The 22820-nt window shown below is 39.2% G+C and overlaps 1 protein-coding gene across 9 annotated transcripts in view; it reads right to left on the bottom strand.

Annotated features, from left to right (window-relative positions):
• DLG1 (discs large MAGUK scaffold protein 1) overlaps positions 1 to 22510 on the bottom strand; it is a 170622-nt gene extending 148112 nt beyond the window's left edge. For all 9 annotated transcript variants that reach the window (XM_075031686.1, XM_075031688.1, XM_075031690.1 and 6 more), the window contains exons 1-3: positions 22110 to 22510; positions 21679 to 21810; positions 7356 to 7522 (exon numbers count right to left, since the gene is read on the bottom strand). In XM_075031686.1, the coding sequence (XP_074887787.1) occupies positions 7356 to 7522; positions 21679 to 21810; positions 22110 to 22128 (318 nt within the window). In that variant the 5' untranslated portion in view covers positions 22129 to 22510. The remainder of the gene's footprint in view (positions 1 to 7355; positions 7523 to 21678; positions 21811 to 22109) is intronic.
• Between the last annotated feature and the right edge of the window lie 310 nt (positions 22511 to 22820).

The raw sequence follows: 22820 nt of genomic DNA, 5'->3' as shown, positions 1-22820 counted from the left end.
ATTGAGAAAGGAAAGGTTTTAGAAATAGCAGATTTTTACTGCTTGTGTATTCATCCTGAACAGAGCACAGGATTTGTTTGTTTGCTTTTGCCTTCAATTTGACTAGAAGGCTGCCCCTGGAAGACTTTTTAGCTTTGGTTCAAAACTTACATTCTTTTATTTGTACAAACAGCCTGGATTTCAAGAATTGAAGGTGAAATACCTAGCAAGCCAAATATCATTTCCCCACTGTAAAGTTAACACAGAGAAAGCAACAAGGCTCCTGAGTGACCCAAGACTTTACACTATTAGGTGCTCAAAACAGCACACCATTTCTACAGAAAAGGAATGGATATAAATAATGGGCAATACACACATACGGATACAAGCATAAAGGACCAGTATGATAACAGGGAGTACAACAATCAGACATAGCATATCATTAAGCTAGCCAGTACTTAATCTTTATAAATATTAAGGCAAAGAAGGTATTTGAAGACAGTGCAATAGGTCTGGGATTTTCCCAGGAACAGCTTGCTTTTATGACAGGTATGACTGACTGCATTTGTAAAGGCCAGGTGAGGATACTGCAGTTTACAAAATTCAGAAACAGAAAAGAGTATCCTGCTGCTTTAATAACACACTCTACATATGCAGGTATCTCTTTCCGAGATTTCCTCTGAGATCCTGATTAACTGCTTGATGCACAATTCCTTTTTGAATACGAACTGCGACTGATTAAACACAGATTTTTTCATTCCACTAGAAACCATACATCCAAAGTTCTTTCCTCTAGACTAATTTCAGCTCATCTTATTAAGAAATTACACAAAACTATCAAAATCTTACAAAGGTTAAAAAGACATTACCGCTTACTTTGTAAACAAAACCAATTCCCATGATGTAGGTGAAAATTAGGTTAGCTTAACTGTATCCCTTTTCAAAATATTCACATTGACTATTATTCGTGTTTTTACAGATATTGACCAAACTGCACATGAGCCTGCAGTATGCCTTAATAGCAAAGGAGGCTAACAGGAGCTGCATTAGCAGAAACGCAGTCAGTAGTATCAAGCAAAAACTATTAGACCCCTTTCCTTGGCACTTCTAATAAGGCATCTGGAATACTGCATTCAGTTTTGGGCCCCCAATACGACAAGAATGTTGGTAACATGGAGCAAGTTCTGCAGAGAGCCATTAAGATGGTGAGGGGGCTGCAAGACTTGCCCCTTAAAGAGAGGATAAGGGCACGGGGCTTGTTTTATGTTTGAGAAAAAAGTTCAGTGGAACCTAAAAGCAGCCTTCCAGTACCTACAAGGAGGCCATCCAGAAAACAGAGCCAAGCGCATGTTGCATGATGGAAAGACATGAGAAACTGCAGATAAACTGAAACAGACATTTCAATCAGAAACAAGGAAAAGCTTTTTCACCATGAGGATAGCCAAGCATTGGAACACATCAGCCAGAAAGGTTTTGCAGTTCACATCCTTGGAGGTTATCAAGGCTCAGCTAGTTGAAACCCTCTGCAATCTAACCGACCTCACAGGTGAGCCTGAATTATTTTATGATTCCAAGATGTTTAGAGAGTTTCATTTTCAACCTGCATTGGCATCAAATTTAGCTGACATCTATAATTTCAGATATTTTCCTTACTTCCTCTTTTGCTTTCTTTTAATAAGACATTGGCAAAAGGCCTCAGAAGACAGTGAGCCAGACAATCTCTCTACATGCCAGACACTAACACATGGGCATGGGCAGATAAATGGGGAAACCACAGATCAAACCAAAGTACTTCAGCCACCATTACTCACTAAATACAGAGATCTGTTAGCCCAACTGTAAGACACTCCAGATCGAGTTCCAGCACCTAAGAGAAAACATGTTCAGGGGGGTTTTTTCAACATCTAAAATGAAATTGTGTGTACTTTTAATTCAAGCTAAACAGCAAACACTTTTTAACTTAACTTCTCAGATTTAAAACTATCACAATATTAACACATACCCTACAGATTAAAAAGAGACAACTATTTCCTTAGCGATACACTACTCAATTAGGTCAAAGGAGATTTCTACCAGTGATTCAAGTTTCACCACGTTATTTCTCAAACACAAACTATCCCACCTACAGATGGCACTACAGATCACAGCAAACAGCTTAAAAGACTGCTCCCTCCTGTACACATACTCCTCTCACCCGATTACTAGCGTTGAGATATCTCGCTTTAGATTTGTTAGCTGCTTTGCCAATGCACACCTAAAGCTCAGTATTTCATGCACATAAGAAAAAGGTATGCACCTTTCGTCCTTTTCAAATTGAATCTATATTCTGGTTTTTTTGCTAGTTCCTAATACTGAAAGGCTTAACATTCCTTTCCTGCTTATCAATTTTTTCTTTTTTTTTGCCTCATCATCTTTTTTGTACTGGAGGTTAAAACAAATAAAACTGTCAAATAAGGTTCCAGGAAATATAAAGGATAGAAAAGAAAACAGATTGCTGTGAACAGGAAAACTGCAATCTGTAGCTCTAGCTTTCCCTAATACAATACCTATGGGGATGACAAACTCTAGTCTTCTGATCCAGAAGTAGGAAGGCAAAAGCAGAACTAGGCTACATCCCATCTAAAGTCCTCAGGCAACCTAAGCCTGTATACCACTATTCTATGTATATACACAAGAACACATTGCTAAAAAGCCATTCCCAAAGTCAGCTGTGTAGAAAGTTCTTGTAATACAATCCTTAATCATTTTAGGGGAGCATTATATTCCCACTTCAAGCAACTCTCACATATACCATCACAGTGTGAGCTGGAAGAATACTCATTTGGCCCAGAATAACTACAGCAAAAACGTATCATTAAGGTAAAAGAAACAGGGTTGAAAGGTATTACTTCCAAGGCTAATGATTTGCAAGCAAAACTGTCCCATTCTTATCACCTGCAGTCCTACCAGCCTGGCAAACAACAGAGTAGAGCTAAAATAATCTCAAAGCAGATCTGGTATGCCAATCTGGTTGTATCTGGTTAACGAACTAATACTGAATTGGGCAGCAGCCTTTCGAGTCTAAAAAGTGACAGCTTCTGTTAAAAAAAAAAAAAGCTGGCTATGAACAAAATCAGATATACTAAACTCAAGTTCCCTCCAATCTCTAGTAAATTTCAGCAAGCAAAACAAATCATTAGAGTAAACACATGCTGTACCAGAATTGTTATGCCCTTGGGTTGATCAAAACCAAATATATTTTAAAAAAACCCTAAGTACCTAAAAAAGAAGCGTATTATTGAAATGAAAATGCATTAAGTTTTACAAGATAAAAACATTAATTTCCAGGTACTACACATAACATGTATATGGAATATAAACTGTCAATATGTAAGAATTTGTCCTCATAATTTTTATTACATTTCAAAATACTGAGGGAAAGGTATTGCCTTACAGGTATATGAAGAAAAATGTCACTGAAGAAGAAAGAATTAAGGCCAATAAAAATGTACAAGATTATATGTTTACGCAACAACTTCCATATATATTTGAAAGCTAAACTAAGACATTCAGATATACTAGAAAAAGCAAATGAAACCAACACTGATCTACCACTCTTCAAAATTGCCCACCTTTACAACTATAATGTGGAAGGAGTATTCTAACTCATGAAATACAAGGTAACATTTACTGTAGGTGAAGGAGACTGCGAGAAAAGTTTGGTTTCAGTTTCACATAAACTAGGATCAACACCAATATGTGCAACTGTGCTTTTAAATACTAGCAGTAAATGCAAAATCTGACCTTCATATACTGAAGGTCAAACAACTGTCTGACATTCACATGATACTCGAGACAAAAAAATCTGAAGGAAGACAGGTGGCTTTGTCATAAATGTTCAAGTCTGGACCACTTATAAAAATAACAAAATAATCCACACTATGTCAGGTTCTGTTAGGTAACACTACATACCATGACCACCAGACTGTACTGGAGAAGCAGTTGCATTATCTAGCAAACAGTTCAACTGAGAACATACACTTATGTCTATGGTGAGACTTCCCAAATTAAGCCATTCTTTCAACAAGTTAGTGATCTTGCCATGATAATGTGCCTCCCGTCCATGACACTGCATCAATGACAAGTCCTTGTATTACTGGCAGTCTACTAGCACATGAAAATAAAAACTAAAGATGCAACTTCATAATTAAATTACAGCTTCACATGCATCTTCATGTAAAATTTAGAAAGATACGGGGACAACACTACCCTTTAACTGGTAAATTTGTCTTTCTTATTGTAGACATCTTGGTCACAAAATAAGCACACTTTTATAGGATAGGCTCTCCAGTTTCTGGAGGGATCACAGGGGAGAATAATCACAAAGCCTGGATTTAACAGTATGCGCGATTCTGCACTTCAGATTTCAGCAGGTTTCCCCTATCGGGGAAGCACAACACGTGTGCTACAGTTGGAACATCATAACACAAGTCTCATGACAGCAGATATTTGCTTCACAATCCCAGCTGCTGGAATTAGAAGCATGTTTAACAATAACAAAACGGTTTGGTAGAGATATAAATCCTCAAGTCCATTACACTGTTCCAAGGTGTATTAGAGGGAAAAAAAAAATATCCAACATTTAAGACAGTTATGCTGCCATTGAAGACCTTCAGTAAGGGATACTGCCCATGTGCAGCTATTCTGGTGCTAAGGAAAACATTTAAAACATTTTTGTTAAGCCTACTACTATAGTGTCAGTCTAATACATCTTGTATAGGCACAAACTATCTTTTTTCCATTTGCCTACAAACACAAGAAAATTCTGTTTCCCAATTAAGTGTTCAATTCTTTCAAGTAGCACCAAATCTTTCCATCAGTCTTCATTTATTTTCAAGCTATAGATCTTCCTTGTCAATCCCCTCTAAGCACTTAAATTCTTCTACATCTTTTTTGCACCATAGTACCTTAAATTTGACATTGTCAATATTTGACATCTGCTCCAGCAAAGCCTTATGCAGACCAAGTAGAACAGAACAGTTTTACACCACACTCTTATGTCAATAAGGTGTTCCTTTTAGTGTATTAACATGTCATGCCTGACTCACCTTGAGATTTAAAAAAGGACCCAGATCTTTTCTGAGAAACCACTTCTTAACTATTCAACTTCTATGGGTGCTACTTTAGCACAACCAAAGTGCAGGACACTGTACTTGGTCCTGCTGAACTAAAGCCTGCCCATTAATTACTTCAACTACTCATGGCTTCATTCTAGTGTTAGTTTCTGAAGTAGCAACACACCATTCTCCTCCCATGGTTTAATTTATAATTTAATCAGGGTATTTTCACTAATAACTCAAAGTAGGATGCATTTTTTTAGAAACTTTAATTGATATACTGTTTCAAAAGATAGCCTGTGAAACCATGCCAAAAGTTTTACCAAAGTCAGAACTTATCACATTTGCTGTTTCTTCCTACCACAAGAACTATTACCACATTAGAAAGAAACTGTTTGACAAAACTGTTATCGACAACTATGATAGCTATTATTTGGCTCCTTTATCACTTTCAAAGAGCTACAAAAAGACTGTAGAAACATTCCCTGTACCTGTTAAACCTGGATCCTCCTTTCCTGCCTTGCTCCTATACACACCCTTTTTAAAAGATAGCATTAGCCCATCTGCAATTTTCTGGAACTTCATCCATCCTTCATGACTAAGGGCAACTCTAATGACTCTTAAATTGCCTCATTAAGCTTTTTGCACAGGCAAACATGAAATGCATTTGAGCCAGCTTATTTCAAAACACCTCACTAGACAAAATAAAATTTGCCTATCCTTGCCTACCCTATGGTCTACAGTCCATTTTACTCCTGCTTCTAAGAGACTACTTCCACCATACCTTCAGAAGGAGTTTTATGGCTCTAAGCCTAAGATTTAGATGATGGCATACAAGTAAATAGCACAAAGGTGTTTTCAATACTGTTTCTCATATACCCTAGCATTACTCCATTTTCTCCAAAGATGACAATTCTTAGAGAAAAGTTTCATTAAGGTGACTATAAAGACAGTGGCCTTCTCCATGCAATTTCAGGTAACTAAGATTCCAAAGAGACATATAATTTTTCCAGCATATAATCAAGATTCATAAAAATCAAAGTAAAATAATCCATTCCTACACTGCAAGTTCAACTAGACTTTTAATCTCTCAATGTTTAATTACTTACAAACCTGAAAAATACGGTATACCTCGGCTGCTCAGATTTTTCATGTAAAGATATTTTAGTGACTGTTCTTGGCAATATATAACTCTTGTCCTTGGCTAGGCTGATCTTTTATCTACTAGCCATTTTCTACTTTGAAAGAACACAACACAACTCCTAGATTTCCTCTACAGTTTCCTTTAAGGCATTTCTGACACATTTCATACTAGCTTCAATATGACAAATTTCAGAAAAGCTACAATAAGCACAAGCACTTTTTTTTTTTAACTGCACAAACTCACTAGCACATCACACACTTGCCTATGTTCTGCAGCTACGTGGACTTTCTTACACAGTCCAAACAGCCTCTGATAGAGTTCACTCTGTAAGGCATCCTACTAACCACCTTATCTCACTGGGTAGTACGAGCTCCCGAGCTTCCCTGCAGGCTGCAGCACTAGTCCTTTGGCTCGTCTCCCCCAGTGCTCTTTCTGAGCCCTATTACCATTTCATAAAAACATGTCATCATAGCACACTGCCTTCAGTTATTACTGAGAAGCTCGCACACCTTTTCCAATGCCATAAGTATTGAGGGCACACTTTCAGCTCTCTGGGGAAAATTAATAGGTCTGATGCCAATAAATTCAAGCAACATTGTAACTTAACTTGGGCAGGGAGATCTTGATTTAGTGAAAATATATATCAATGTGCATTTCCCTGCTCAGTTTTCTCACCACTCATGAGTGACAACTGGATTCATGTAGTTTTCCAAAGAGTCCTTCCAGAACACAGCTATATAAGTAGCAGAGAATTTCTTATGAACAGACTGAAAAGTTTACTATCAGAAAGATACAGCTTCAGATTTCCCAAATTATTAATGAAGTAGTGACTGAAGAGTCGTCAGTATGGATGAGTATAAGAATACTAAGCCTGTCAGTGAGGTTCCAAATTCAGAGCATAAATCCAATTTAATGGTCACTTAATGGTATATTTGACAAACAAGTTTATAAATTTTCGACAAAGCAAAATGCACACATCTTATTAAACATTTCAACAATTAAATCCCCTATATTATTGATCTTAATAATGTAAGTTTTCTATGGAAATAAATATTTTATAAAATGAAGGAAGTGTAGAGAACAATGTTGAACTAATAATCTCAACAAGAAAAATAAGACAGATTTCTGTATCATACCTCTACACTTGGGCTAAGGCTGCTTGGCAGTGTTTCTGATGTCACTGTTGTGCTTGGAAGGCTGGAGAAGTCCCAGGTATTCACAGGCTGTATTGGTTCAGATGTCTGAGAGTGATCAGTGCATTTTGGATTGTCCAATAAGGTCACTTCATAAAATTCTTGAATATCTAAAGATGTGAAAAAATTGAGAAGTTAGGCTTTATAGTTACTATAACATTCTGATTTTAACAACATCATCTTCCTGCAAAACAAATTTGATACCTGCTACTTTATCTACCTACTACCGATGAAGGTGTATCTCCAAGATCACATGAATCTCCCCACAGGATGCACAACTCGCTCTCTGCACCCCATCATCTCAGAGCCTATGTGTCCCCACTCACTCTGGGCTTCTGCCACCGACCCCAGTAGCATGACCTGCAGCAGGAACAGCAGAAGCACATGGAATAACTGCAATGGGATAGTGGAAGCGATGGGGGGAGGTCTATGCTTCAAGTTATGGTATACATAATTTCAGCTAATGGAGCCTTTGGTTATCTGAAATGTACGGTTCAAAGGCAATATTAGAAGGTCCTTTTTGTGGTATATGTTTTAATTAAATAACCACAGAAATATAAGTATATTGATGAAATTGGCAAGAGAGAAGTTGCAAGAAGTTAGGAAAAAGGAGATTGATCAGGATGGGTCATCATCTGCTTTTTCAGTCTAAGTAACAGAAATAGGATTAAACTTCTAACTATGAATTACAAGTCATACGTACGAACTAATAAACAGCTTTTTCTATAACCCTGAAGATTCAGCTGAAAACTTCTGAGGAACAAGAATCTGGCTGCATTAGGGTTTTTTTATTGACATCCTATCCATTACATAAAGCACCAAGAAAAATAACACAATCTGAAGAAACATCAAAGGTGTTTATACTTTCTATGAACTATAAGCATATGAAACTTGCTACCACAACTGTAATCACATCGTAAACACTCATATTAAAACAAATAAATAAATAAATCTGAAAAGATATAGGCTAAGGGAAGGGCAGACAAATGAAGTTGTCTTGTAAAGCTTTTAGTCTCTTCTTTGAAGTAAAAGTCTGCTAAACAGGAGCTGTAAACTCATGTTTTAAATTACACCAATTTCATAGAAGACAAACACGGACACAGTTAGCCCAAGAAGTAAATAGGACTCAGCCATGAATAAGAAGGACTCTAATCTGCAGAATCTTGTAGCTTTTCAGCAGCTGCCCAGCATCACTAACAGAGGTACAATAACTAATTCCTTTATAGAGCTACACCACAAAAGAAAGACCACACAAATAAGAGAAGTCTTACTGTTGATGGTGTTCCAGTCTTAGATTTTTGTTTTTATATAGACATTGCACTCCTGCTCTCTACCAGTTCAGAAAACAGCAATTCTCAAATTCCATTTGTATCTTTTCTCTGAGCAAGAGTCAAATTCCTATCAACTGCTTACATTAATTTTTAAAGTCATACTTGCTGTTAGCGCTGCTGATTGGAAGAAATAGCAGTGAGGGTTGTGGAAGATGTTAAGTGACCTAGATATACAGGAGCAAAGCAGCCTAAGAGACACAAATTGCCTTTAAATCTATCTTTCACATTAGCTCCCTCAGTTGCAAATTTGCCTTGTAGCTGCATTAACATTAATATATCAATCAAGCACACCAAGTAAAGACTCCCCCCCCCAGTAGAGACTACTTTGTATATTAAAATAGGCAGTCATTTAAGTTGATTCTATAGCTGCAATCCACAGCAACCAAGCCAGGAAGATCACTACATTATTTATGGGAAAGGGTTATTTGTGCAACTGTTTTGCAACAGAAATCTAGGGCACCGATTCTCAATTCTGCTACTACTCTTTTAAGTCCCTGCCCAGCGTAGGTAGCCATTTATTTATACTGCAGAATGACTTGTTTCAAAAAGCACATTTCCCATACATCATGTCCACTTCGCTATGAAGGACACCACAATAGACTTACTATTGAAAGATATCAGAAATACACCACTTAATATGGTTATTAGTTTCTGTTTATCCTGAACTTGCTCCAAAACTGCAAAAAAAGTTTCTAGGAACTTGGGTGTCTATATGATAATATCTAGTTGTTGTTGTGGGGTTTTTTTAAAGAAAAAAAAGAACATATTTATTTGCATTTTCACTATTCAGAATACAAACATTAAGTACTTAGAAGTATAAACAAGCAGTATATGCACCCTGAATGCATTACGTCCACAAGGAATGAGTGCTGGACATTTACATTTTTTAAAGCCAGAAACTCAGGCCATATTAAATTCAACCTAAAAAATTTCTTCTCGTCTACTGCTACATATCAGTTCACAAAAAGATCTCACCACATGAACACACTTTATCTACTGAAGTCATGTTAATCTGTGGATGCATTATTAACATACGAAAAGTTGTAACATTTTCCTAATTCTTACAAACAGCAGGTAGTAAAATACTAATTTTTTTTAGTTACATTTATGGTTAGATTCCCTCTTCAAGCTAGATGTGCTCTTTTCATGTCCCAGTCCCTTCCTCCCACATTAATTCCAAGACACATTAGATCTCAAACTAAGTTAGACAAAACTAAGCTACAGAAAAATAATTCAGATCAGATATCACATAACAGTAAAAGAAAACACAGATGGGGGAACATTTCTAACTAAAGGGGGAACATTGAAAGAACAGCTGACTGACAAAAAATAGGAGCACAAAGTTTCAGGAAAGCCAAAGTGACAAAAAGTGATGAATGGTAGGCAACATAGAAAATCACCCTTCCAGGTGATGTCAGCTTACAAGTAAAACCACATTAAGTAGCCAAATCAGCAATATGTTTGATGGCAACAAGAATAAAAGCCTATACAAAGCAAGTGACAGACCACCAGTTCTGAAAAGGAGGACTCTTAAGACATGAAAAAGCAAATTATTTTTCTTAACTTATTACTAATGTGAAAAGCTAAGCAGTGGTGACAAACACAGGGGTTTTTTCAGTATTCATTACAGTAGAAGTTGACCAACTACAAGCAGTTTGCTGGTGTATTTTCCCCCTCCCCCTTCTTGTATTCTGCACTTATCTCTGTTTTGTTCTTTGAACAGGCTCATTCAACAGTAATGTGATCCACTAGAAGCTACAACTTCTCACTCTTAAAGCAAACAAGAAAGAGTTATCTACCGAATATAAATTGAAACCCAAATCTACTTCACAAGGGAGTTCCAGGTTCACTAAAAACCACAACACAGTAATTAAAAGAAGAGCAGAACTGCAGAAGCAAACAAATTCTTACAACGTCTCCTAAATTAAGTATATTTGATGGCACTTCAAGAGCCTACATCAATCCTATCTAGAGGATCTGCCTCCAAGGACAAGGATTCCAACCAGCAACATGACACCATTCCTTCAGATAGATTTCTTCCCTGCTCCTTAGAAATGAGACATAAGTCCTCTGCTTGCCATTTCTACTGGTATGTGGAACGTCTGATACTTTTTCTATATATTCACCAGAGAGTACACTTGTAATCAGGATAACTTAAGATCAGTGCATGTTCTAAAAATCTTATTGTCAAGCCAAGGTCCCCACAAATACCTTTCCACAGGAAAAGAATATGTAATTTTAGTATAATCAGCTAGTAAAATAAAGCTGAGCAGAATTATCCTCTGTATTCACTTATGCATGAACCTTTTGGCAACTGTAACTTTGCAAGTCACAAGTCAGAGGTGGGATAATTGCATTTTCTTAAGGGAACTGTGTAACCCCATAAACAAGGTGTTGACATTGCTTGTAACAGGCCATGGGCCTCATGTTAAGCTAATAACTAGGCCTCTGGACTTGCCTTGGCCTGCCTGGAGCATTGTTTTAGCTTGTCCAACTCTAACAGCAATTATCTAAAGATCAAGTAACTTATCTAATTTGTATGGCTTTTACTTAGGTTCGGACACTTGTGTGATATAAATATATGTAAAACCAATAGGTGTTACATGTAATATATATAGAATATATATATATAATGTATATAAGCAAATTCTGATATTTAAATATTGTTTATATATAAGCTGTGTGTATTTTATATATAAATATTTATAAAAATAGGGTGTTACATCACACAACTGTCCAAAGCTAAGTAAAAGCTATACTTAAGTACACATGCACACACAGGCTGTATATTCAAGTAAGAGGGGGGGGTGTATTTTTGTAGCTAATAGATATCAATAACAAGTAGTTATTCTGTAGGGAATGAATTACCCATGACCCCAGAATAAAAAGCTGCGTAGAGGAGCACAAGCACAGAACAACAGCAGAGGCCTTGACAATAAAGGCAAAGGATACCGTCAGAGGCCTCAAGGCTATAAACAACTCACCAACTGCTAATTGCTAGTCAAAGGAAACCAGCCTTGAGAACTGGGCAAAAACAGTTTGGGGGATAACAGAACAAAGAAGCAGCATCCAGCATATGTAAAACACAACGTATATACAAGTAATTCAAATGTAACATGGAAATGCAAAGTAATGAAAAAAGAACGAAGCACAGTGTATGTTAGCAAACAGAAATAATCTCAAGAAAACACAACAGTGAATAGGAAGAAACCATCAACACCGTACATCTCCATAGGAAGGATTCTCTCTACCACTCAGTCTCCCATTCCCTGTTCTTCCCTGCCCATATTTTAATAGGTTTTGGCTTTCTAACAAGTATTAAGCAACTCACTGTAATTTTTTACATGATGTTGTTCTTTAGGTCTCTGATATTGGACCTTTAACATTATGGTATAGAGGGAATCACTAAAATTTCATTGGCATTTACTACTTATCTACCTGAAAGGAGGTTGTAGCAAGGTGGGTGTCAGTCTCTTCTCTCAAGTAACAAGTGATGGGACAAGAGGAAATGGCCTCAGGTTGCGCCAGGTGAGGTTCAGATTAGATATTAGGAAAAATTTATTCACGGAAAGGGTTATCAACCATTGGAATAGGCTGCCCAGGGAAGTGGTTGAGTCACCATCCCTGGAGGTATTTAAAAGACATGTAGATGTGGCATTTAGGGACATGGTTTAATGGTGGACTTGGCAGTGTTAGCATAATGGTTGGACTCAATGATTTTAAAGGTCCTTTCCAACCTAAATGATTCCATGATTTTTTATTTTTTTTTAATTAAAAACAGTCCTTTGATGATCATGGTAACTTACTGTCTTTAGGCTTTGCATTTTTACACTTTAAGCATCTTGACCACTTCTGGGTTATAGGTGATTTTTCTTAAATAAATGCCAGGAAATTCCATACAAGCTTAACATTTCATGGACTAAAACACTGACACATTTACTACAACAAACTGTACTGGACATTGTGCATGTAAAACAGTGAACTGTTGTCCTTACACCATACACTACACAAAGTTGCAAACTGCTACCACAATATACAGGAAGTTAACAACCACATTTGTATATGCTGTATTAACCGTATCCTCATTTGAAGATTTTCAGTTTTAGTGTACTTAACAGCTTTGTGCATGAGCAAGAGTTAATTTAGGAAGTTCATGTTTGTTTTCTGTTTGCTCACTTTTTATAAACTCTGCATTAATATTTTGCATTCTAAAATGCAAAGGGGAAGGGTCACCTCCCTCAACCTGCTGGCAATACTTTGTCTAATGCAGCCCAGGATACCATTCGCTGCCTTTGCCGCAAGGGCACACTGCTTGCTCATGTTCAACTTGGTGTCCACCAGGACCCCTAGGTCCTTTTCTGCTAAATTGCTTTCCAGCTGGGTGGCACACAGCATATATTGGTACATGGGATTGTTCCTCCCCAGGTGCTGGACTTTGCACTTTCCTCGTTGAACTCCATGAGGTTCCTGTCAGCCTATTTCTCCAGCCTGTCGAGGTCCCTCTGCACAGCAGCATGACCAGGATTTATGTGCTCCAGCTACATGGTTAATTCTGCACTGACATTGATGAGGCATTCCTTTCTGATAGATTTTCAGCAGCAGAACAAACCAATTTCAGCCAACAAAGTCAGCAAGTCAGAAAACCACCAGATACATTTGCATCAACATACAGACTTCACTGCACAAAGCATTTCAATACCAGCTTTGTTCAGAAGAACCTTTCAGAGCAACCATGCTCCCTCAGGCTTGCAAGCAACCAAGGAGCTTATGAATTCTTTCAGAAATTGACTTATTTCAGTGTAGCATTTCAGTTGAAGATCCATCCATGTAAGCAATTCCTTTGTCACCTCTCATTGGTCTGCCTCTTCTCAGACATTCACTCATCCAAATACAGCTCATACAAATGCCTGTTTTTGTTGAATATGGGTAACTTCATAAACAAACAGGTCTGTTAAGAATTTGACTACCTGTACTTTGTCCAGGAAGAGGTGTCATGCCATTACAAATTAAGTACTTCTCTAATTCTGGGGGGGGGGGGGGGGATAAAGACATCTTTCTTTCTTAGGGCTCCGTGCCAAAGCACCTGAAGCACTGAAAACTTCAGTCTTAAAACTACTAGCAAGGAAAACAAAGGTCAATATGTTATTTCAGTTCAGGGAAATTTGAGATGTATGGCATCTGCAAAATTCTTCGCAGCCCTACATAATGAATGTATAGACAAAATCAAAGTAGAGTCATGATCACCATCAGAACAGGCAAGAGTCTGCCAATGCTACAGACTTTCATTCTTCAGCTGTAAAGAACTCCTACTATTTCTAGCAAAGTCTCAATCCTGCATGCTTACTTCACCTGCTGTATCAAGCCAAGAATATCCATTTAACACAAGTAAACCAAGACTTGAAAAGTATATTATTACTGATCAAGAAGAAAATACAAAACACAAAGAAATGCTTCATATCCATTTACCAAGCGAACGACCAGAGTCAACTAAGTATTCCTTTGTGTATTCATTGGTTGTGTTGTGTCATGGTGTGTGTGTCCAGTCAAATAAATGTTTGCATTCATACTGTGAAAAGTGAAAACCAGCCTCATCACAACCCATGTAAAGCCCATTCCAGTTGTTTTGGGGTTTTTTTTTCTTCTTTAAAAAACGAAACCTACTACTGCTGTGCACAATCAAGACTTCTTAAAAAATGAAAGTTGCAACTTGCAGTTCAACTTTCTTACCAGACATGTTCTGTTCTACAAGATCCTTTGCTACAAGCTGCAGCATCCAACCACTCATCCTCAGCCCTTGCACTTGTTTCAGTAACTGTGTCCTAACCTTTCTGCACATACTTCTTCGCTTAACTCAAATTCCAGGAGATGCTGTTTTCCACTTCTAACACAAGTGCTCCTTAATTTGCACTCAGCTGAAACCGCCCTCATCTAACCTCAGATCTAGTTGTTTGCTTTTATTCCTCTAGCTGCTTTTTACAGTCAGAGATGTTCAACCCCTTGCCAGCCTGTGCACTTACGCTTTCCAAACTATTCATTCGTATTTTCCTCTTTGCTTACTAATCGCTCCTTCACCATATCTTCATGTTGTCTCTTTCCAGTTTCCCTTCAGAAACCCAGAGGGTCTTTATGTTCAGAACTAAGGTAGAAAAAACTTCAAAAAATTAAAGTTGTCATTACATAGGCAAAAATTGGTATAACAATCTTCTGCTGTCCAAACTCTTTGATTTAATACCACCTCATGCACATAGTTATCAACCTAAGCCTAAAAAAAAAAAAAAAAAAAGCAAATCCAAACTAAAAACTCCCAGTTATCCACCCTCTCCAAGTATCTCAACCTCAGCTTCAAATCAGCAGCCAGTATAACACTGTTGCATTTTTTTTCCTTGAAAGATTGTATCTACCTTCTTTAGGGGTAACAAAAACCTGTCAGGGACAAAGGAAGTGTTACTATTAAGTCTTACTTGTAGGATGTCTCCTCAACAGTGTCAGTACAGGACTGAAAAGGTTTCTCTCCAGACAAATGTGTTCAAAAGAACCAAACTATTTAGGGGATGAGTTCACTCAACGCTCCAAGCTGAGCTTTCATACAGGTGCATAGCTCTGCTTAGAGGAAGCAGCACAAGCATTGGTTTCTTCTACCAACAGTAAGCTCCCAGACTCCAAGGTAATTATCTGACACTGGTGGCAACACATACTAGCATCTCCACCAGCAGTAACACTTGTACATTTCCTGCAGCCAAATTCTAACTCAAGTTTCTAAAAACAGGACTTAAATTTGCAATGTTTTTATAACTGTCCACACATTTTCCTTATTGCACCTCTGTCTTAGGCTGACCTTTTAATTTCAAGCCAAAATAACTCACATTTTTTTGAGGACATGGCTGGGAAGATATTTGCACATGACAAGATTCCTATAAAAGCTTTGCCAAAGAGCTCTAGATCCTCCCCTAATTTGGGGAAGGAACATGAAGCTAAGGAGGTTATTCTAGTGTCAGTCCTACACCTTCTGCAGTCTCTTAAAATTCTTGCAAATTTGGCCTAGTTATAATTCAGGAAGCCATCTGTGCCAGGACACTACTAGTCAGCTGCTAGAGTTCAGTTTCTCTGAAGATTCATTCCACCTGCACCAAAACAAGCACCATCCCTCAAAATACAGGCAACCAGATGCACAGGAGGCACATGGCATTCCAGCTGCAGAGCTGAACAAGATGTCCTGCTCTTGCTTGCTGGGATCACAATGGAAGCGAGCCTAAAATTAAGACCAAATAGCCTCTCTCACTCTTTCCCCCTTCCTCTACACTGTACCCAAGCAGCAAAGCTAATGTTGAGGGAGATTAGGAGCAAAGCCAGGTACACAGCAGCATGTGAGGAGACAGGCATCAGAACTAGGAAAACAGGTAAAAGAACACAGGAAATAAAGTAAAGCGAGAACAAGACAGAAGATAAACTTTCCCAGAACCTGGAAACTATACCAATTATTCCCAACTTCAACTTTCTTTTCAGCCCCTGAATGAACAGCAGATTTATTGACAAAGTTTTTTTGTCAATAGCCCCTTTTAATAGCAACCCTGTGAAGAGAATACTTGATAAATTCTACAGTGCAGCTATTCAACACTGAATACACAGTCAGTATAACAACTACAAGGATAATCTTTTGCCACAATACTATTTATCTGCGTACCAGTAGCTACCCAACTTACACTGGTCTTACTTGCTATTTTAGGCTACCAAAAGCAGCACCTAATCCCCAAAATTCAATACATTGCACTGTCACACACACGTAATACAGCACAGAAAACACTTTAAAAAGCAAGCACACAACAACACTAAAACTTTATATGCTATCAAACTGCATTACATACATACAGAACAGCAAGTAGTTCTTTAAAAAGGAGGAGCAATGAAACTGTTTCACTTATTAGGTTCCTTGAAGAGGAAGATGTGAAGTTCTTCCAAAAACTGGGACATTCTGAAGCAATGACAAACTACGTGGCAGAAGCATACTAACAATGACTGAGTTAACACTCCATCTGGACACCAATTAAAATGTTTTATCTTCCCTCAGTCTGGATAAAGAAAAACACATTTAAATAATCAAGTACTTAACTACCTTTGAAAACACAACCCTGGGTCAAACCTCTCTGAAACCAACTTTTGCGTAAGTTTCGGAAGGAGACCGTAGTAAGCATAACCATAGTATATCCTTAGGAAACTTGTCCAAAAAGCAAAGACCTCAAAGTCGCAAGAACTATATTCCAAGGATGTTTCAACCTCAAATATGAGCAAAGATGCTATATAACAGAAGTTGCAATCTGTGAAAAAAATTCACAGAAATGCACCACAGGTAAGATTTCAATGTATAAATACCCTATTTAGCATCTACAACTTAGTAGTATCCAATGTAACAGAAGGTCCAATTCTCTCTAAACTTTCCTCTAATAAAAAAAAAAAACAATAATCACTGACTAAGCAGATCCTCAACTTACTGTCAAGAATCTCTGGATTCTTAATGTAAATATTATTCAACTGAGTCTGAAAGAACTTGTACTAGGGTCTCAGTAACATTTCGAAAATGGGAAGCAGTTCACAAAGTAGCCTTCCTCGAGTTAACTGAAGGGCAGTCTTACACAATGACACATACCCACAACTAAAATTCTCTCTGAGGCCCAAGCTGATTTGAAAAGTTAGAGCATGTGGCATGATGACACAGCTATTAACTAACTATATCACTGAAATAAAAGCTGATAATGAAGTTTCCCCAACAGCAAGTACTTTTGGTTTCAGTTATGAAGAAGTGCTTCTGCTTTAACTGCATTTGATTTCAATTTAGCCAGCAAGTACAGAAAATATTTCCACACTGGCTAATTGAAAGGGAGCTAAAAGAGCAAGAATGTCTACAGAGATGCCACACGCAGCTCAGAGAACTGGGGCCACATGCCATGTAGCAGGAATGTGGTCAGTCTACTCCAAAGGGTACCAACTTTGATTGGGTCATTTTATACTAAAAAGTCTTTATATATATAAATAATATATAAATAATAATATAGAATATATAAAATAATATATTAGAAGAACAAAAAACACTGAAGACAGACAAGGCAAGAAAGACAGCACAGCCAACTCCTTTGCCAGGGTATGTAGAGACTCTTAGAATTCCCTTTTTCTGACACCTGTGCAAATGGACTTCGTTATTGTCAGGAAAAGGAATATTTTTCAAGTAGTAAACTACCTCATGTTTCTAGCTATGACTAGTAATATTTTTAATTTTAGAAGACTATTTTAATACAGTCGACTGCAGCACAGAACCCATTAAAAACAGACTTTAATTACACAAAAAGATTCTATGTATAAACAGAAGTCTGCTTCACATGTTTTTCCCTCAAAAGTGTTAGACTTGGGCATGCAAGTGTTCCTCCTCTTACATTATCAAAAAGATAAATACCTTTACAAGAAAGTAAAAGAGTGCCTAAATTAGAAGCAGAACTTATCTGCAGAATTATTACCTTACTATTTGAAGATAAATACCAAACTCTACCAAATTGAAATTAAGTCTATCCCATGCTTCCATATGTGGAGATCTCTGGTCTCTCAATAAACTGATTCACCTTACCAATTATCAGAATATCACTAACAACTACAACCAAGAAATCATAAGCTAGAAAAGATACCACACAATTCTGAGACTGTACAATAGGAAATTTACATAAAACTGACTTTATTCTCAAGCTGATTTTAATTACAGGACATTGGTATTCATTTAGTTAAAGTACTAGACATAATTACACTTGACTGGCTGAAGCAACGGCAATGGGAAATACCACATTACAGAAGACATAGAAAATAAAAAATGAGCTTTTTCACAGACTGTTTTAAGGAGGTCACAAGTGGTTACCAGTTTTGTTACTAATCTGAAGTTCTTACAGTTATTTCACTTAAAATATAACACTATTGTGATGTCAATTTCATAATACTGGTTGTTCACACTGACTAGTTATTGCTCTCATTCAAATAATTTAAAGCCATAATTATATATTTAAAAACTAGGTCAAGTTTGTAGATTGCTGACCTTAAATCTTATTGATAGAATTAAAAGGAGAGGACAACATAAAAAAAGGCTCAAATGAGAAAATAATACCATTTATTCTTCAGCATCCAAATGAAAATTCAGAAGAAAAAAGAATTAACCTTTAATTCCTTCATGTGTACCTAAACATGTGAAATATTGATAAAATCTGCAGTTTTCAGGAATATCTGACTTCCCCCATTATAAACCCAAAGATATATTTTTGTGCATAAAGTAATGTCTATTTATTGCTTGGAAGAAGAGCATTTGATTGCCAAGTTAAAAATTATACTAAAAAAGATACATAAAGTTGACTACAGATCCTGACTGCAGCCTTCACAAACATTCTCACCTACCATGGACAGGCAGGTTTTGGATATAGTGCAGTAACTTGGCAGAAAAAGCAGAAAATATATGAAGTTATTTTTCTTTTTTAGTATTATTTTATTAAAAAAAAAACAAAACTAGAAGTAGTATGCTTTCTGGAAGAAGTATCGATAGGAGAAATAACTTGGTAGCTGAGCTTGAAACTTTCTATCAGAACAGTATTGGCTATTTAAGTTGGGAACACGTCATAACTTCTCTAAAATGCACACTTAAAAAATCAGCCATGAAGCAATGTGAAATTCAATATTCCCAGTAAGCCTAACCTGCAGCACAACTGAATATTTCATCCAGCCTGCTCCCAGATATTCATGGAAAGAGGACAGGCAGGAACAGGCTCAAGGTCTTCCCAGTAAATGGAGCCACCCTCCAGATCACATCTTTTTCGGGGAGTCCCCCTACTCTTTACCCCCATCATGCAGTAGTCACACTATAAAAAGATGTTTCCAGGAAAACAATAGCCAGGAGCAGCCTGCCACGAACAAGAACTCCCCCGACGTATTTCCATGGAAAGGAGCAGGCTAAAGGAGGAAGACTCAAGTTCACAGGATAAATTGCTTGGAAAGTACTAGACTTCTGTGTTATCACCTTTCAGACAAACAGTTTGGGAACACAGGCATACACTGTAATAAATGATCATACAGCAAACCAGTACCCGCAAAGTTAATGCAACATACCCAAGAAGCATGACACCTATTGTGCACTCAGAGATGAATTGAACTCGACAAAAACTAGGGTTATATGGTTGCAACGTACAACTTCTTACAAGACCAGAAAACAGGCCATGTAGCCCACACCGGCAACAACACATTCCCATTTTCTGCTCTTGCAGAATGAAGCCAGCAGACATGAGGTTGCCTGCTGTTTCAAGTTTACTACTACTAGGTGTAGAGTTATTAAAACCATGAAGATCCTTATGTGGATATGAGAAGAAACTACGTCTTGCAGGTTAGAATATCAAAGGCTAACAGATCGGTATCTTATTCAATAAATGGGAGAAAATGAAATACTGCATGGATCCTTAAGAGAGTTTAAAAAAAAAAAAAAAACAAAAAACACACACACACACTCATACACACACCAAGAACAAGAAAAATGGTAGCTAACATTGAAGTTTGCCAGCTAAAAATAAAAAGCACAACTGCAGTACATTAAGCTTCTGATATAAGACATCAACATTCTGATTCACCAATAAGCGAATCCTGTTCATACACGTCCCACAAAGATTATGTCTAGCTTTTCATCATGGAGTTGGTTAGCATCAACCAAGTATCGAAGAGAAATGCACAGACTTCATGTAAGTAAAAGATTTCTGTAACAAACCTATTTTCAAAACTACCTTTCATGAACTTATATGATTAAAAAAACCTCATGCAAGATTACAATCTTCTGAAAACCTACATAAGATGATGAAATAAATGCTCCAGAAAAAAACATTCCACATGCAGCAATGCATGTTTATGTTTTGCCTGTCCCTGTGTTTCCACCACAACATAGATTCAAAGAAGTTGCAGTTCTATGAAGTAAGATGTACACCTACATGACACTAACCATGCAGTAAGCCAAATAACAAAATCAGCTACAGTGTTTGTTATTAGTACAATTCAGACACAGGTTACTTTGTTAAAAAAAAAGGATGCAGAACTCTACAAATTTTAGTCTTTAAGGTAAACTAACAAAACCCTTTCATTCATTAGTTCTCATAAAGATAGTGAAAAATCAGTCAAGGAGAAACCACATCTCGCCACTTTGCTACAGAAGTTCCCAAATAAAGTCAAGATTCTGCAAGATGTATCTATACTCAATTTTTCTTCCAAACAAACATGCAGGAAATTAAAAGTTACATGTAAGTAGTTCAACAAGACTTATGGGAACATTTTAAGTGAAGCACTACAAGTACTCTAAGAACTAGTAGTGTTTTCACTACGCTTTAATATGCAACAAACAAAGGAGATCACTGTTTTATTCCCTGAAGCATTAGAGGTTTCTTCTCATTTAGTTTAAGTTTGTACTCAGATATACACTTTGTGATGTTTTTAGAGAATCTTCAGCATGAACATTTGCCTGAATCCAACCTTAGAGTAAAACTTTTTCAATTCATTCATTAACCTGTCACATGTGGACTCACAAAAAAAAAAAAGAAAACACACTCCTTAGAAATTGTTCAGGTGAGTAAAAGATAAGTGGAAAAACAGTCTAAAGGAATCTACAGTAACATGCCACAGAAGAAAAAGTTGCACCACAGTTTTAAGCAGTCTGGCCCAGTCAAAAGCCTCAAATAAACTAAGCATATGAAACCAGCGAACTGTTGATCTGTAACAGCACGTGTGTTACTACGCAAAACACCACCACAACGACAAAAAGCACATGGCTTCTAACATAAGGGCAAAACACCTTTTCTTCTTAACACTGCAAGTGACAGCATAAGCGAGAACCGACCGGCTTGAGCAGAAGCCAGAGAGAAGACTTGAGAGAAGTCAGCCTTTACCTATCAAAGCCTGGAAAAGGTTGCTTTGGAAGATGCTGATGACACGCTCTATGGAGTTTCGCAGCTGCCGGTCCTCCGCCTGGCTCAGCTTGGAGCGGTACTCCTCCAGGAGGCGCAGGGCTCGCTGGGTATCTGCAAGCGGAGACCAGACACACCGGTGACCCCGCCGCACCAGGTACGAGGACCGGGGATGCACACGCCGGGGACGCGACAAGCCTCCGCGGCCGGGACCGCCCCAGCCCACCCCCGCGGCTTCTTTGTTCGCGCCTGGGAGGGCGCGGGCGGGACCGTGCCCCTCGGCGGGCTCGCACCGCACCGCAGCCCGCGGACCGGCGGCTCCCGCCAGCCGCCCCTGCCCGCCCGTCCCGCCGCCGCAGCTGTCAGGCAGCGACTCCGGCAGCTGCCGGGGCCCCTCGCCCTGCGGCGCTCACCTTGCTTCCTGACGGGCATGGCGCTCCGGGGCCGCGGCGCTCCCCCGGCGGCCGGGGCTCCGCCTCACAAACTTTGAGCTCGACTCGGGGCGGCGCGGCGGAGGCGGCGGCGCGGCTCCCCCTGCCGGCCGGGTGCGGGAAGGGGGGGGGGGGGCGGCGGTCGCTCCGCCTGACCGACCCGCCGACCGACCCGCACACCCGCCGGCCGGCCGGCGAGCGAGCGGCTCCGCTCGGGGCTCCCGCCGGCGCCCGCCGCGGCTCCTCCGCGAGAGACGGGACAAGCTGGGCCGGGCCGGGCAGCGCGGTGCGGAGCGGAGCGGCGGGCCGGGCTGGGACGGGCAGGGCAGGGCAGGGCAGGGCTGGGGCGCTCGCGCCGCCCGCCGCCTCCCGCTCGCACTGCTCGGAAATTCCAAACTTTCCAGCCAAAATGGCGGCCTGGAGGCTGTGGGGAGCGCGCCCCCCCTCTCCACGTGACCGGGCCCGGCGGGCCGCCCAATCAGGGCTCGGCTCGGCTCGGGGCCGGTACCTAGTCGGCGGGGCGGGAGGGGAGGAGGCAAGGTGAGCGCTCGCCGCCCGCCTTAAAGGGGCCGGCGCGCGGCGGCCTGGCCCCGCCCAGCCCCGCGCGAGGGGGCGGCGGTCCCCCAGACCCGGCCCGCCCGCCCGGCCCCTCGGGGCGCCCGAAAGCTGCCGCTCTGCACCGGCGGGGCGGGG

This window comes from Buteo buteo, chromosome 7 (assembly GCF_964188355.1).
Source record: "Buteo buteo chromosome 7, bButBut1.hap1.1, whole genome shotgun sequence".
NCBI lineage: Eukaryota > Metazoa > Chordata > Aves > Accipitriformes > Accipitridae > Buteo > Buteo buteo.
The sequence above is the reverse complement of the archived record's forward strand: the minus strand, read 5'-3'. Positions and strand labels throughout refer to the sequence as shown.